The sequence below is a fragment of the Choloepus didactylus genome, chromosome X (genome assembly GCF_015220235.1).
Source record: "Choloepus didactylus isolate mChoDid1 chromosome X, mChoDid1.pri, whole genome shotgun sequence".
Lineage (NCBI taxonomy): Eukaryota > Metazoa > Chordata > Mammalia > Pilosa > Megalonychidae > Choloepus > Choloepus didactylus.
This window is the reverse complement of record NC_051334.1, coordinates 48,399,858-48,415,801: the sequence shown is the minus strand read 5'-3', so window position 1 is coordinate 48,415,801 and position 15,944 is coordinate 48,399,858. Positions and strand designations below refer to the sequence as shown.

General features: G+C 51.9%; 1 protein-coding gene across 3 annotated transcripts; it reads right to left on the bottom strand.

The window, feature by feature from the left end:
- Nucleotides 1–367: 367 nt before the first annotated feature.
- CDK16 (cyclin dependent kinase 16) lies at nt 368–13,311 on the bottom strand. 3 transcript variants are annotated; one of them, XM_037821115.1, is made up of 16 exons: nt 12,578–12,963; nt 7,538–7,751; nt 6,744–6,877; nt 6,522–6,647; nt 6,376–6,432; nt 6,162–6,276; nt 5,359–5,453; nt 5,195–5,257; nt 4,808–4,931; nt 3,725–3,845; nt 3,520–3,617; nt 3,328–3,433; nt 3,200–3,242; nt 2,953–3,043; nt 1,774–1,851; nt 368–1,221 (listed from the first exon to the last, which is right to left on the bottom strand). In XM_037821115.1, the coding sequence occupies exons 1-16, from the start codon at nt 12,941–12,943 to the stop codon at nt 935–937; spliced, it is 2,118 nt and encodes a 705-aa protein (XP_037677043.1). In that variant the 5' UTR covers nt 12,944–12,963; the 3' UTR covers nt 368–934. The 3 variants fall into 3 exon arrangements, with proteins under 3 accessions (XP_037677043.1, XP_037677045.1, XP_037677044.1); XM_037821117.1 differs by lacking the exon at nt 12,578–12,963 and adding an exon at nt 12,991–13,311 and having other exon boundaries at nt 1,078–1,685; XM_037821116.1 differs by having other exon boundaries at nt 1,078–1,685.
- Between the last annotated feature and the right edge of the window lie 2,633 nt (nt 13,312–15,944).

The following is a 15,944-nucleotide window of genomic DNA, read 5'->3' as shown; positions in this document are numbered from 1 at the left end:
TCACCCTCCCACCCCCTTTCTATTGGGTCTTCAAGTGTCTTCCAAACTACACTCAGCTGCCTCCACCCTACCATGCCTTCCTCCTTTTCTTGGGTAAGTCTAACTTCTATCTCTGCCTGAGCCCTAGACCATCAACACTACTCAGCTTGTTCTATCTGCTTCAACTTGATGCTGCACCATTACATTTGCAACCTTTCAGATGCCTTTTTCATAGTGTTGAAGTGTCCTGGGCTTTCCTATACGATAGGGATCAACTGAATTCTCCAAGCTCCCAGTAATTACCCCAGCTTGAGAGCCCACCCCACCCCTGCAGGAATTTAAAATTCAGACTTTTCACTTTAGACTTTTTAATATTTCATACAGTGATTATGGTGCATTCAAGAACCCAGCCCCCCAAACTCTAAGAGGGCCCCCACCCCTGCCCTCCCTCCCCATTTGAGGGCCCTAGGGTTTAGGGTGGAGGAAGGGAAGGTAACCACCCATCTCGGGACTGACCCCAGAGACTGTCCCTGCCCTGCTTTGCCCTTCCCAGGGGTAAGGGGATAACACCTGGGCACAACTCCCTGTGTGTCCCCCTCCCTGCTTGTGTACACATACACACTATGGCTCCTCAATGAGTTGGTCAGTTCCTGGCAGGGCCCCTACTCAACAGCACCAAGTGGGATGGGGGCAAGAGGGCTGGGCTGGGGAGACCCTGAGAAGGAAGGAGGCCCCAGCTACGGGACTGCAGGAGGGAAAGAGTGGGCCCCCCGCCTCATCCATCTCCCAGAGTCTCTGGTAGTTCCCAGGTCCCCCGGCAGCTGGGGATGGCAGGTGGGATAGGAAGGCGAGTGGCTGAGGCATGCTTTCCCTTAGCTGACCCCAGGGTTTGGTGATGGTCAGGGTTCTAGATAGGGGCTGTGTCCTTGCCTCTGAAAAGGCTGGGAGCGGGGCTTCATTGCACAAAATACTGTGGGAGGGCCCACACACAAGGGGTGTGACCCAGCCAGTCTGTATACAGAGATATTGCATTTAAAAAAATGAAAACCTCATTTGAAATAATTAAAAAAACAATAAATGAAACAAACAAACAAAAAAAGCCCACACAACATGAGGCAGGCGGGACAGGCAGGAAGGCAGGCAGGGGAAGCCTCAGACCCATGGCATTGCCGCCGTCTTGTCTGAGTCCAGATCCCCAGCCTGGGCTAGCTCCGCACCCCTGGCTGTCCATGGGTGATGGTCCTGGGGGAGGGGGTACCATGGGGAGGGGGTTAGGCCTGGCCTTAGTGTGGGAGGCTGGCACGGCCGTGCTGTCTGCCAGCAACTGCCAAGACAGACAGACGGACGGAGGAGTGGGGGAGAGACAGAGACAGAGAGAGACAGAGAGAGAAAGAGGGAGAAGGAGAGAGAGGAGGGAGGGGAGAGAGAAACAGACAAGACAGACAGGCAAAGGAGTGATGACAGCTTTGTTAGCACCCAGCAAACAGGCCAATGGGTGGGCTGACAGGCCAATGGTCGGGTGTTCAGGCAGGCAGCAGGGAACATGTAGGCAGGCGAGCACAGGTCAGGCAGGTAGGCAGGCAGCAAACGGGGGATGTAGTTGGGGGCTGCCCTGTGAGGGGTATGGCATCCCTCCGGCCGCTGCCTGCTGGGGCCTGGGTCTGTGGCTTAGAACTCGGTGTCCACCACGCGAAAAGCTGGCCTGCCTGTGGGGGGGGGGGAAGCAGAGCAGATGGCTGTTGGTGGACAAGCAGGTGAAGGGGGGCAGGGAGGTGGGTGAGGGGCCACACCTACCTGAGTCAGGCATCGACAAAGACCGAAGGTTGGCCTCCTTTTGTAGCTGGATCTCCTTTAGTGCAAATATGGAAGTAGCTGTGGGTGGAGGGGAGACAGAGGTGGAGAATGATTCATGAGGCCATCCCAAACACCCCACCTATGGCCCCATTGGAGAAATTAGAAAAAGTTGCCACTTCTTTGAGAGGCCTTTCACCTGTCAAATAATTGCATAAACAAACCAGCTATAACCAGAGAAAATGGAACATGGATTATTACATGATACCAAGAAATTAATTTTGTCAAGTGTGATAATGGTATTGTAGTTACCACCTGTTAAATCTGAGTGATAGAATTAAGGCCTGTTAAGTCTGAGTGGTGGATGGATGTTTGGGATTGATTTAAATTAATCAAATGGGGAGACAGAAGAAGTGGGCCAATTTTTTTTTTTTAGATGTGATCATGGTATAGTTGTTATATTTTAAAAAAATCTCTTAAGAGAGACATGCTGAAATTACTTATGAATGAATGAAATAAGGGATTTCATTCAAAGTAATCAGAGGGAATACAGATAAAACCAGATTGCCCATAAATTACTGAAGTGGGTAATGGGTCCTTGGGGACTCGTCATACTATTTTGCCTAAATAAATATATAAAATTTGAAAATGCCCACATGAAGAAGTTTTTAAAAAGCCAGATATAAAATGAGAACATCCTGTGTGACTCCATTTATATAAAATACAGTGACAGGGAAAACTTTATCTGTGCTGTTAGAAGTCAAAATAGTGGTAACCCTTGGAGAGGGGAAGGGAATAACTGAAGGTAATGCTAGGGGGCTTCTGGGGGACTTATAATGTTCTGTTTCTTGACCTGTGTACCAGCTATGTGGTATGTAATTTGTGAAAATTCTTTGTGGTGTATACTTATGATTTGTGCATTTTTCAAGGAAACATTTATAAAAGGGAAAGGGATATTGCATCTAAGTTTCTGTACATTTGAAATTTTTCAAAATAGGTAAAAGGAGTAGAAAACTAAAAAGAAAAATGGCAAAAAAAATTTTTTTGTAATAAACACAACTTCCTACAATGTCAACATGTGAACAAGAGGTACCCCGTAGAGGAGGCATAACCAGAGCTATCTGCAGCAGTGCTATCCCCTAAAATTCCCCACCCACTTGTCCATTCCCCAGCCCCACTCACTGTCAGGAAGTTTGTGGATCCGCTCCCCCAGACTGAGGAAAAATGGATGTTTCATGGCGTCCTCTGCAGAGATCCGATTGCGACCCTCAAACTGAGCGTAGTGGGGGATAGGGGACAACCATTATACCGGTATCTTCAGCAAGTTGGCCTCTCTTCCTCCCCATCCCAGACCCTGTCCCTGGGGTCCCTGTTTACCCACACCTGGAGCCCCCTACCCTCCAAGGCTGGTCCAGGAAGGTGGTCTCACCTGTAGCAGCTTGGTGAGGAGGTCAGCTCCGTCACTGTCAAGTCTACCACAGGGACAAGGAAACCTGCTTTAAACTGAGTCTGGGCACCCTGGCCCCTAACTCCCACCCACCCACCTATCAGCCTTACCGGGGTGCATGGCTCAAAAGGGCCTCGGATCGGTACTTGGGGTAGTTATATGTCTTGAACTCCTCGTTGGACAGGATACCTGGCCATGTCTCCTCAGTTGGGGTTCCTGGAGGGGAAGAGGAGTCACCCCAAGCATCTGACAGGGCCTCCCTGGCATGCCCCAACTGTTCCTAGGGCTCATGCCCCCCTCACCCAAGATGCGGAAGATGAAGTGCAGCTGTTCCTCCACTGTGGAGCCCGGGAAGAGGGGCCGGCCTGTGGCCATCTCATAGAAGATGCAGCCCACGCCCCTGGGCAGGGAGGGCACAGTGAGTAGGGAAGCAATAGGCTGGTTAGTGGTTGTGACTAAGCCACCTCCTTCACCACATGGCCCTGCCACAATTCTGCCTGTCCTTACCACATGTCAATCTGTGTGGAGTAGTCTGTGGACCCAAGCAGGATGTCAGGGGGTCGGTACCACAGGGTCACCACCTCATTGGAGTATGTCTTTGTTGGAATTGACTTGGCCCGAGCAAGGCCTGAGAGGCAGAGAGAAGAGACAGCAAGAGTTGAGGTGGTCCTGAGCAAAATCTGGGGTAGACGGGTGTAAATCTCCCTGGCAACGTGGAATATGACTCCCGGGGAGGAATCTAGACCTGGCATTGTGGGATGGAGAACATCTTCTTGACCAAAAGGGGGATGTGAAATAAAATGAAATAAGTTTCAGTAGCTGAGAGATTCCAAAGGGAGCCGAGAGGTCACTCTGGTGGGCACTCTTATGCACGATATAGATAACCCTTTTTAGGTTTTAATGAATTGGAATAGCTAGCAGTAAATACCTAAAACTATCAAACTACAACCCAGAACCCTTGAATCTTAAAGACGATTGTATAACAATGTAGCTTATGAGGGGTGATAATGTGATTGGAAAAGCCATGTGGATCACACTCCCCCTTGTCCAGTGTATGGATGGATAAGTAGAAAAACAGCCCCCCCCCAAAAAAAAAACAAAAAAATAAAGGAAGAATGGGGGGGGCAATTTGGGTGTTCTGTTTTTACTCTTTTTTTTAATTCTTGGTTTCACGTTCTCTGATACAAGCAAAATGTTAAAAAATAGATCGGGGTGATGAATGAACAACTATATGATGATAATGTGACAATGGATTATACACTTTGGATGACTGTATGGTATATGACTAAATCTTAATAAAAAATTTAAAAAAGTCTGGGGTAGAGTGTAGGTGGGATTAAAGGTATCATCAGCAAAGTCTGGAGAGGCTGAAGTGAGGGAGGTGGGGTTGAAATGGTCTTCTGAAGGCCCGAGCACAGGTGGGCAGGCAGGGAATGAGGTTTTGAGGGGGTTTAGAGAGAGGGAGGGGTTAAAGAGGCTAAGAGCAAAGGTCCTAGGGAAGGGGAATGAGACTAGGTGGTCATGGGGAAGGGATAGGCTGAGACAGTAAACCTAAGGAATCATTGGGAAGAAGGGGGAGGCCAGGTGTACCAAAGTCAGCCAGCTTGAGCTCTCCCCTCTCGTTAATGAGCAGGTTCTGGGGCTTGAGGTCTCGGTGTAGCACTTTCTGCCGGTGGCAGTAGGCCAGGCCACGGAGCAGCTGGAACAGGAACAGCTGGGGACCCAGGAACAGCAGGCAGAAGTCAAGGAGTATCCACCAGCCCAACCCCCAACAGGCACTGTTCTCCCTCCCAAACACAGACAAGTCCAGAGCCTTGTCACACACAAAAGGACAGGGTTCTGATGCCCAGCCCTCCAAGGGCTCCCAGCAAAATAGCCGAATGGGAAAAGTCCGTTTCTGGGAGATTTGTGGGGTGGAGTGGGTAGGTGAGAGCCCTCCTGTGCCCTGGTGGCCCCTGCTTCCTGCCCCACACCCACTTTCACGTTGTGCATGTTGATGACGTTCCCACAGTCATCTAGGTACTGCTTCAGGTCCTTGTCCTGGGGAGAAAAGAGAAGGAGGTACAGAAAGAAGGATCACATTCTGTGGCTCCTGGCCATCTCCCTACCTCCCCCCGGAACCCACAGCCACCCAACCTTACCAGGTACTCAAAGACAAGGGTGAGGGACTTCTCCGTATGAATAATGTCATGTAGTGTGACGATGTTGGCGTGTTTGAGGTCCTTGAGCAGGGACACTGCAGGAAGCATAAAGGTAGGATGGAGGAAGAGTCAGGGGTACATCCTCAGGTTAGAGGTGAGGAAGAGGACCAGACAGGGATGAGCTCAGGGTTTCCTTCTTTCCTCACGCAGTTTGCGGTAGTGCCTTGCAGTCATCAGCTCCAATCTACTTTACGGTAGGAAGGTGTGCTCCCATATTCCAAATGTGGAAACTAAGGCTTCATGAAGAGTACCAAGCAAGAACCTGAGATTTGTAGCCCCAGGCTCACGTGAAACTAGATTTTCACCACCTTTTTTGGGTTTCTGAAAAAGGGTCTTGCTCCAACCTTCAGTATACGCACACTTACAAGTCTGCAGCATCATGTGAAATTGAGTTTGCACCCTCAATTTCTATACAATTCAGATTCATTCTATATGATATTCTCTGACTAGAAACTGTTACACCGAGTAAATCAATGAGCACTTTCAGGGACTCACTCAGAACCAAAGCACCCTGATGTCTAAATCATCTGCCTCTTCTTCAAACAGAAATGGATTTCTGGTTACCCTGATTATAGGCACTTTCTCTAGTGGCTGAGAGCAAGGGCATGAAACTTAGAATGTCAGGAAGTCCCAGAACCCCCAGCCTCTGTTCTCACCATGGAGCATTCACATATGTGCCATGGAGGGGACTGGGGGGGGGGGGTGTCTAGGAAGCCTGGGGCAGAGAGGGTGGGGGTCTGTACCTTCTCGGATGGCAGTACAGGGTGCCCCCTCTTCATGTTCCAGTCTGATCTCCTTGAGTGCCACAAGGTTGTCTGTGAGCTTGCTTTTGCCTTTGTAGACAGTGGCATAGGTGCCCTAAGGTATGAGGAAGAGGGACGGGAAGAGGAGCTATGAGGCAGCAGAGAGTTTCCACTCACCCCTAACCCCACCATGGGCCTCCTGGCTGTTCCTCACCTCACCCAGCTTGTCCAGCTTGATATAGGTCTCTAGTTTCCCAAAGCCAATCTCAGACTGTGGGATAAAGAAAGTAGGTTGAAGAAGGCTCAGGGAAGGGGACTGGGATAGGAGGAGGAGACAGGACAGAAATAGGAGATGCTCACCAGGCTGACACGGCGGAGGCGGCGGCTGAGGGGCTTGTCGAAGATGGGGCTATTGAGTGTCAGCTTCTCAAGGTAGCCCTCAGGTAGCCGGATGTCAGCTGGTAGTGATAGGCGCTTGTTGATGTCCTGGCAGGCAAGATAGGGAAAAACAGGACCATGAACCTCCCTTACCCAGGTCCAAACCCTTTCCAACCCCTCCAACGCAGGGCAGGGGTTCAGCACCTCAGTGGAGATCTTGCGTGGCGGATGGTTGCGCATGCGCACCCTTACTGGCGACTGCACCTCGTCCGAGGATGTAGCTGAAGCTTGGTCACTCTCCCCATCAGACCCCATCTTCAAGTCCTCGTGCACAATCTCTGGTGGGGCCAGGGGAGGGTGGGTGGAGAGGGTGGGCAGGCCAGGTGGGGTCAGAAGCCCCAGGACACCCCTCCCCCACACAAAACATTCCTTCACCACACATATGCATGCATATGACCCCCAGAGCAGTCTTGGAGTCCCTCAGGGAGAGAGTGGCAGGGCCCAGGGGAGGTCCAGGACAGGGTGAATGGAGGATGGGGGGATGGACCAATAGTCACCTAGTGGAACACCCAGTTCCAGGGGGAAAGCTGAGATTGCAGCTGACTCAGGGCCAGTGGGCAAGCAGCAAAAGAGGTAGTCATGGGCCCCAGGGAGATAGGCCCAGGGCAAGCAGGCATGGGGAGACTTAGGGGACCATCACAGAGTGCAGAAGGGCAAAGGGAGGCTTGGGCCAGCTGCAGGAGGCAGGACACTCTTCCTCCCCCTTGACCCTGGGCACAAAGCCAAAGAAGGAACACAGATGGACAGACAGACAAAGAGAGGGTGTTGAGAGAGGATGGCAGGAAAGGGGGAGAACAGAATACAAGGAGGGTGGGGAAGGGAGAGAAAATAAAGAAAGGAAAATAAAAATAACACACATCTAAGAGGAATTTGGCTGGGAAACAGCACCTGGGGACCAGTTTGGGTGAGGATGGGGGGGGCGTGGTAAGTGGACCCACCTGGTGCAGAGCTGAGTGGGCCCCATCCAGAGCGAGACTCCCCAGGGGCGGCACGTTGGGGGGCCTCTCCAGGGTCACTGCCACTGCCACTGCCACCACCACTCTCATCCAGGCCTATCTGCTCAGGGGCACCATTGGTCTTGTCTACACCTCGGCCCCCTCGGAGTGTCATCGACAGCTGCCTTTTGATCTTCTTCATCCGATCCATGGCGACCTGAGGAAGGGGCACAGATGGGAATGGGCCCCACATTAGCATCTGCCTGACCACTATGGGCCCCTAAAATCCATGTAACCTAGTAGGGAGAATTGACATGAACCTGTCAGTGCCCACCCAACCACTGTGGACCCTGAAACCACCCAGGATTCCTGGAAACCTGGCATGGATGGGAACTCTTTTGTCAGTGCCTGCCCACCCACAGCCAGCCCCATGGACCCCATTCTTAAGTAGTCCACCTGGGTACTCAAACTTGGGTGACTGGCTGAGGGCAAGAGCCCACCAGCTGGGGTATTAATCTCTATGGGGGCAGCCTCACTATAGGAGCAGAGGGCTCCACAGCAGGCATTCTCAGGTGCAGCAGCAGTGGTGGACCCAGCTGTGGGTGGGGCAAGGGGCTCGCCCAGGGCAGTGGGACCACTGACACGGCCCCGGGCACGCCCATAGAATGGTATGTTCCGCTGGCACCAGCCCCACATCACCCCCAACTGCCAAGGCAGTCTGCTCCCTGTGGCCACAGGGATGTTCCCGCCACCCCCAGCAACCCCAGCAACCCCAGCAACCATCGTCAAGACGACTAGTGGACCACCCCACTGGCCTACTGGTGGGGGGTGCAGGGAAAGGGGGAATCCTGCTCAGACCCAACCACTGGGAAGAGCTGGGCGGGGGTGGGGAGTTGTCTCAATGCACACCAGCTGTTCTCAGGGCTGCTGGAAAGGTTCAATTGGGTTGGGACCCCACCCAGATTTTTACAATCCAAGCCAGGTCACATTTCTCTACTCAAGAATGTACCGCATCTCCCTCATCACCCCAAATGCCCCAGTCCCCACTAGCCACTCTTGCCTCTCTCATCTCACTCACTCTCCCTTGATCATTCCTCGTTGCTGTTCTGCCACCACATCCAACACAGTTCCACCTCAGGGCCTTTGCACCAGCTGTGCTGTACCTAGGACACCCTTTCCCCAGATTTCCAAATAGCTCACTCCCTCACCTCCTTCAGGCCATCGTGCAAATGTCACCTTTTTAGTGAGGCTGCCAAGAACAACCCTATTTAAAATCTCAATCCTCTTGCTCTCCCTCACCTTGCCTATTTTCCCCACAGCACTCATCACCTCATCAGAAGTAGTTTGTTTATTTTTACTATCTGTTTCCTTATTGACACCACTAGAAGATCAGCTCCATCAGGGTAAAGATATATGTCTGTTTAGGTCACAGCTATAATCTGAGAACCTAGAACAGTGACTGACACAAAATGGATGCTCAAAGAGCACTTACGGCAAAAATCAATAAATAAAGGGCAGTCTCCGCCTAGGACCAGTCTCTGCCGAGGTGGCTGAGTCCCTGCTATTCATAAATAACCCCAGACAAGGTGGCCCAGGCATGTTGGCATCAGGAAGATGACCCAGATGGAGGGAAGGGGCCACCAAAAGGCCTTCCTTACTCTGCTTCTTCCCGGGCTATGGGCCAGCAGGGAGGGGAAAAGACCTGGCCCAGGAACCATCTGGACTCACAGCAGGGCCTAAGATGGCCCTGGGCCCAAAGGAGGTAGAGTAAGAGGCTGGGACTGGATTTGAGGAGAGAAGTGGGTCATCTGCTACTTTGAAGTCAGGTGCTTCCCTCCCCACCACCCCAACCTCACTGCCCCCAGGGGGTAGAGAGGTCAGCCTAGAGGTAAGAGCTCAGATAAAGGGTGAAGTCCACTCACAGAGAACCCAGGATAACAACAACAAAAACCCTGATCCAGGAGACAGACACACTGGACATGAGGCCAAGGAAGGTAAAGCAAAGCCAGCCCCCAAAGACTGTCCTGTGCCCCCATATGGCATTGTTACCCAGTTGCTTTGCATGTTGTGGTGGGAGGACGGAGCTGTAAATAGGGCTGAATGGGGGATGGGGACCTATGAGTCCTTGGCCCCTGACTAGAAACCCCAGGGGCTGAACATGCTCCAGATTTCAGCGTTTTAGGATTTTAGGAAGATGGGGTACAAAATCTTTGTATCATGCAACATCCTCAGTGGAGGAGTGGGGGTCCTGGGCAGGTCCCTGTGAAAAGGCACTTTAACTATTTATATGCAGTAAAACTTTTGAATATCATCATTTCAGTTTTCTGACCTTTTTAGATTTGGAAACAACGGAGGAGGGAACAAGAAACTGGACACACAGCTCTACACACAAAAAAGGGCACATGTCCTTCCTGACCCCTGAAGATACACATCCATCCTCAGACTACTCTCATACCCAAGGACACCTACCACTTCATATTACACCGACCAAGGACACAGTCATCACACCCTACTTATTCCCATAGACATACACCATTCTTATCCTGTCCTGACTTCCATTAGCACATACTGGACCCTTGTAGTGTCCTGCTTCCTTCAGTACACACTGAACCCTCAAGAAGGACTCATATCTTAACTCCTACACTCATGAGCATACAAAGCCTTAACAACTAACACTAAACCCAGTCAGCACGGGGTGAAGTGGGGGTGCTATGTAAGTCTTACCGCCACATCTTTGGGCCCCTCCACGGCTCAGCTGCTTGTTAGCCTCTCCACAGCAATGACTCCGATTAATGCACTACCCCCCATGACTCTGATCCCCATGAACTCTCAGTCCCCTCTACAGTTGATACACATTAACGCTCATTGAACTGTCACACCTCTGTCCCCTCCCTACCATTAGCATGCCCTGGATTTCCAAACTTCCCTGCCCCTGGAAAAGATACACTGGTCCTCTCCACGGCACTGACCCCCCATTAACAAACTGTCCCCACTGCCTACGTGACTCTGACTCCTATTAACTCGCACTCATGCTCTCTACAGCTGACCTACATAAGCACTCACTGGACCTTCACACTGCCCTGAATCCCATTAACACAAAGTGAACCTTGCAGATCCCTGACCCATTTTTTTTTTTTTTTTTTTTAATCATCATTTTATTGAGATATATTCACATACCACGCAGTCATACAAAACAAATTGTACTTTCGATTGTTTACAGTACCATTACATAGTTGTACATTCATCACCTAAATCAATCCCTGACACCTTCATTAGCACACACACAAAAATAACAAGAATAATAATTAGAGTGAAAAAGAGCAATTGAAGTAAAAAAGAACACTATGTACCTTTGTCTGTTTGTTTGCTTCCCCTACTTTTCTACACATCCATCCATAAACTAGACAAAGTGGAGTTTGGTCCTTATGGCATTCCCAATCCCACTGTCACCCCTCATAAGCTACATTTTTATACAACTGATCCCTGACCCATTTTTGCACACAGTCAGACTCCTCCACAGCAATAACCACCATTAACACTGGTTGTGGTCTTTCCACTATCCTGCCTGCTACCTCCCCACTCCCACATCCTCCCATCAGCACAGCTGGACCCCTATTAGCATACACCAGGCCTCACAGTCCTGCCTCCCTATTAGCACACCCTGAATCCTTACTCAGCCTTATTCCACAGGGACACACATACTATTCTATAATGGCTGACCCTTATTAGTGCATACACGTCTTCCTTCAGTCCTGACCCCAATTAGCACAAGCTTCGGCCCTCCATGGCTCTAAATCACATCAGCACACCTGAGCCCTCATAATTCCTGTCCTTTATTTCTATTCGTTTCAAGCTCTCCACAGATATGCCTCCTATTGATTCACACTTGGATCCCTTCAAAGTCCTGATCCCCCCCACCATTATACACCAGATCACCTCCACAATTCTGCCCTCCTCAAGACACCAGTCTTCCATGGACACAAACACACACTATCCTCACAATGTTCTGACACTCACTAGCACACTCCAGCCCCCCACACAGTTCTGACCCTCCCCCACTGGCATACATTTAACCTCCTCCTTGGCTCTAAACTCAGTTAGCAGTCATTAGAACTTCATATAGCACCTTGCCCCTTATTAGTGTGCCCTGAGAGCCTTGCATTCCCTGTCCCCTAACCTCATGGACACACACACACCCATCTCACACCACCATGACTCTCATTACACTGAGCCTCATACAGTGCTAAGACATTTCCTTTCACCCCTTGCCCCACACATTCGCACAACTCTGATACCCATTATACACTGCCCCACTACTCTGTGCCCATTAGCACACACTGGGCCTCACACTATCCAATCCTTGCACACAGCTTCTACACCTATGGCCTCATTAGCATACACTCCAGTCCTTCCACTACCCTGCCCCCAATGAGCACACCCTGGAAACTTACGCACCTCCAGTCCCCCAGGAACAAAAACACGGTATTAAAACCATCATGACCCTTACTACCTACCCACGCACGAAGCCTCAGAGCGCTGATCCTATTAGCACACCTGATATCTCTACCATCCTACCCTTATGACTATAACAGTCTATCACGGCACTCCCCACCCCCATTATACACCCTCGCGTCCCTCAACGCCCGGCCCTCCCCGCCTCATTAGCACACTGGGCCTCAAATCTTACACAGTCTTAAGATTTATTACCACATGCCGACCCCTCTACAGCACAGGTCCCCATTAGCAAACGGTTCTTCCACCACTCAGTCACCCATTTCCACACCCTCTGGTCCTTCAAACACCCTGCTTTCCCATTAGCACCACCAGGACGTCCCATCCCCAGCTCCCAGATCTGGCCCAGGGCGGGGCCAAGGTCAGGGAGGCCCCGAATGACCCCCGCTCCCAGTGCACTCTGGGAAATTCGCTGGGGGAGGTGGGTACACGGCGACGTGGCAGTCCAGGACCCCGGGCACCGCCCGGGTTGGAGGTTGGTTCTATAGGAGACTGGGCAGCCCCCACCCCACATCTCGAGGACGCGCTTACCGGCGGGGGCGCGCGTGCAAGCTCAGCGCCGCGGGGCCGGCGCGGCGGCGCCTGGGGCGGCGGCCCGGGCTGAGGCCGCGCGACCTCCTTCTCCTCCTGCTCGCCGCAGGCGCCCGTCCCAGTAGTCTTCGGCCATGGCTGCTGGGCCCGGGCCGCCGCCGGCTGAGGAGGAGGAGGCGGCGGCGGCGGCGGTGGCTGAGGCGGAGGCGGCGTCCCGCTCAGCCGGCCATGAGCTCGGCCGCTGCGGGCGATGCCCCCGGGCTCGCTGGCGCCGGCTCGAGTCCGAGTGCTCACCGAGACGCGGCGTATCCCAGGACCGAATAGCCAACGGCCCAACTGCCGCCGTGCGCGACGCGCTCCGCGCATGCGCACGCACGCGCTGGACAGGGTGAAGTGGGAAGGAGGGAACTCACCTCGGACTGCATGTACCAAAAGACCCGTCCACAGCGGGAGGGGGCGCGGCCATTGCGCGCCCACAGGGAAATGTGGCGCCGGCCCTGGAACGGCGCCAGGGGGAAGTCTAGGGTTTGCTTTAGTACTCAGTTCCGATCTTGCCAGAAGTTTGCTAGCGTCGAGGTGGGCGGCAGCCAGTAACCAGGCGTGCCAGTCACCACTGTATCCCCCTACTTGGTCTCACTTGGTACATCCCCATGGTGGTAAATAGGACTTGCCACTTTTGCAAGGAGGAAGATAGATGAGACAGTCCGTCTTAAACCCTCGAGGCGCCTCAGGAGGCAGAAATTTTAAAGATTCGCGAGATGACTTTTCTAGGAGAGGCGGCCTGGAGAATCATTGGCCTTTACCACCTTAGATAGGACAGTCTAGCCCCACCCAGCTGCTCCCCACCTCTGTTCATTCCCACTGTGAACGCGTGAGGCCCCGCCCTTTGAGGTTGCCGCCCAGCCAATCGTGTTTGTTCTCTCGGGTGAGGCAGCGCAAGAATGAAGGGCGTGGCTGGGATGAAGAGGCGTGATTTCCCTATCCCCTGCCCCCCGTCTCTGCTCAGTTTTCTTTGGTTTTCATCTTCAGCGGGGCCGGGGGGGGGGGGGCTCCCTTTTTTTGTTCTGAGCTGCTTTCTCACTACTGGCCGACAATCCCGCAAGGTGATTGGTAGAAAGTGGTAACTCAGATTTCGTCCCGCCTTTCACCCCTCCCATCTCCTCCAGCGGGGCCCATGGGGTGGAGTCTAGACTGAGAAGAGATCTTCAGAGGGGCGGGCTCCGTTACTGCGTAGGCGCGAGGCTTTGGGTCGGGAAGGCTCCTTTCTCTGCCTCTCGCCGGCATCTGTGTAAACGCCCTGGGTTGGGTTTATTTCGCATCTCTCGCACTACCTTTTCTATCCTGCCGAAGCTCCGCCAGCAGCTGTCCTCTGCTCCGCGGTGTTTTATGTTTATTTACTGGGTGCCTGTTGTGTGCCAAGCACTGTCGGGCAGGCCTATTTCCTCACCTCTCTCTGCCTGGAAAACTTACACTATCACCAAGTCCAGCTCAAATGGTGGCAGCCTTTGGCAAGCCTTCCGGACATCCTTACACTGCGCACAATCCAAAGCCAGCCTCCCTGCCTTTCTTGGGCTTCCCTTTATGGCAGCCTTGGTCACACCGGGTTAGGATTTTCGGTAAGGTTCAGACTAGCGAGGATTTACTAGGGCCTAATGGGAGTGGAAATATTTGCTGTTCCTGGGTAAAGCAGGCACAATCCAACCTCAGGGACTTCGCACTTGTTGTTCCCTCCGCTTGGAATACTCTTCCCCCAGATATCCTCATGGCTCATTCCCTCACTTCTTCCAAGTCCTTGTTTCAATGTCACCTCCATGAAGCCTGCCCTGACGACTCTATTTTTAAATGTTTACCTGCACCACCACTCCAGATTCCCAGACTAGGGTCTATTACCTTTTGAATGGCACCAACCGACTTTAAACACACAATTTACTTATCTTTATTATGTACTCTTGGTCTCACCCTAGCAGAACATAAGCCCCATCAGGACAAGGATGATATATCCACTGCTTTGTCCCCAACATCTAGAAACATCACCTCATACTCAATATTTGCTGAATGCCCGAATGGCAGAAAGTTCCAAAGACAAGGAGATAACACTTGTCCCACCCTGTCCTTTGTGCTTGCTGGGTACAGGAGACTCAGTGCAGCGACCCAGCCCCTGCCTGCTGAGTCCTGGCCTACCTTGCTGGTGTTATAATGGTAGTCAAACATGACAGAAGTAAAACTGTCAGTATGGGGGCTAAGAAGCAATCAGGATTCATGGGTGACTCAGGTTTGTCTTGATGGAGAAGCTTGTCAGGTGTGAAATAAGGTGTCTAGGGGGATTGGGAAGCTGTGATGAAGTCTCTGGGGAGTCTGGGGCTGTAATGGTGGAGGAAAGGTGATAGTGAACAGATCATCTAGAGCACCAAAGAGCTGGGATAGTGGAAAAAGGAGGCAGAGGAATAGTTTGTGTGCAAGCCTCAGATGTTGGAGACAGAAGACAGAAGTGCAGAGTGTTTAGGATACTCTGGAGCAGTTATTACTTCCATTATTATGGAAAAAGTGCCTGTGGTGGGAAAAGTTATACCCAAACCTTTCCACTTGATCTACACAGCATCACCACCAGATACCAGATGTAAAGCACTTTTACCCCCAATGTCTCCACTATCCTGGTGGGGAGTAAAAAGGACCTATGGGACAATGAGGTCACCCAAACAGAACAGGCCAGAAGGAAAACTGTCATAAAGAGGGAGGTGGGCAAGGGCATACTGTGACTGGGGTCCAGAGATGGCCCAAAAAGCAGCAAAGGTGAGAACAGGTTATGATGGAGTCAGGCTGAGCACTTTCTGATACTCAGATTTGAGTGGAGGAATGAGGGGTCTGTTTCTAAGTGGGATAGAGGAAGGGGTGTCTGGTTGGGTGAGGGACAGAGGTAAGAGTGTAAGAGTGGTATCCCCAGCAGCCAGTACCAATGGAGGAAGGCAAAGATGTGGTAGTGGCCAGATTGGTGCCTTCAGCTACATGGAGTGCTCCACCAAAATCAAGAATGGAGTGTGGGTAGCTCTACAGTCCTGGTGGGGCCAGGGGTGAGCTTCCTGCTGCCTGCTCTAACCAGTAAATGTTCCTCAGCCCCCACAGCATGCCTGATTCTATGATGCCTGAGGATCCCCGGCCAATGGGGACAGGGTGGGGCAGGAAAGGGGCTTTTCCTCTGCAATGCTCTCAGCCAAATAATTTCTGTAATAAATGGCGAGAATGCCTCAAGGCACCAGTATTCCTCAGTCTAGCAGAGCTTTTCAGGTCCCTTTGCAGCAAGCAAGTTGGACTGAGCAACACAAGCATTCCTGGTGCTAGAAACCATGATTGTAAAGGCTTGCCCAGGGTC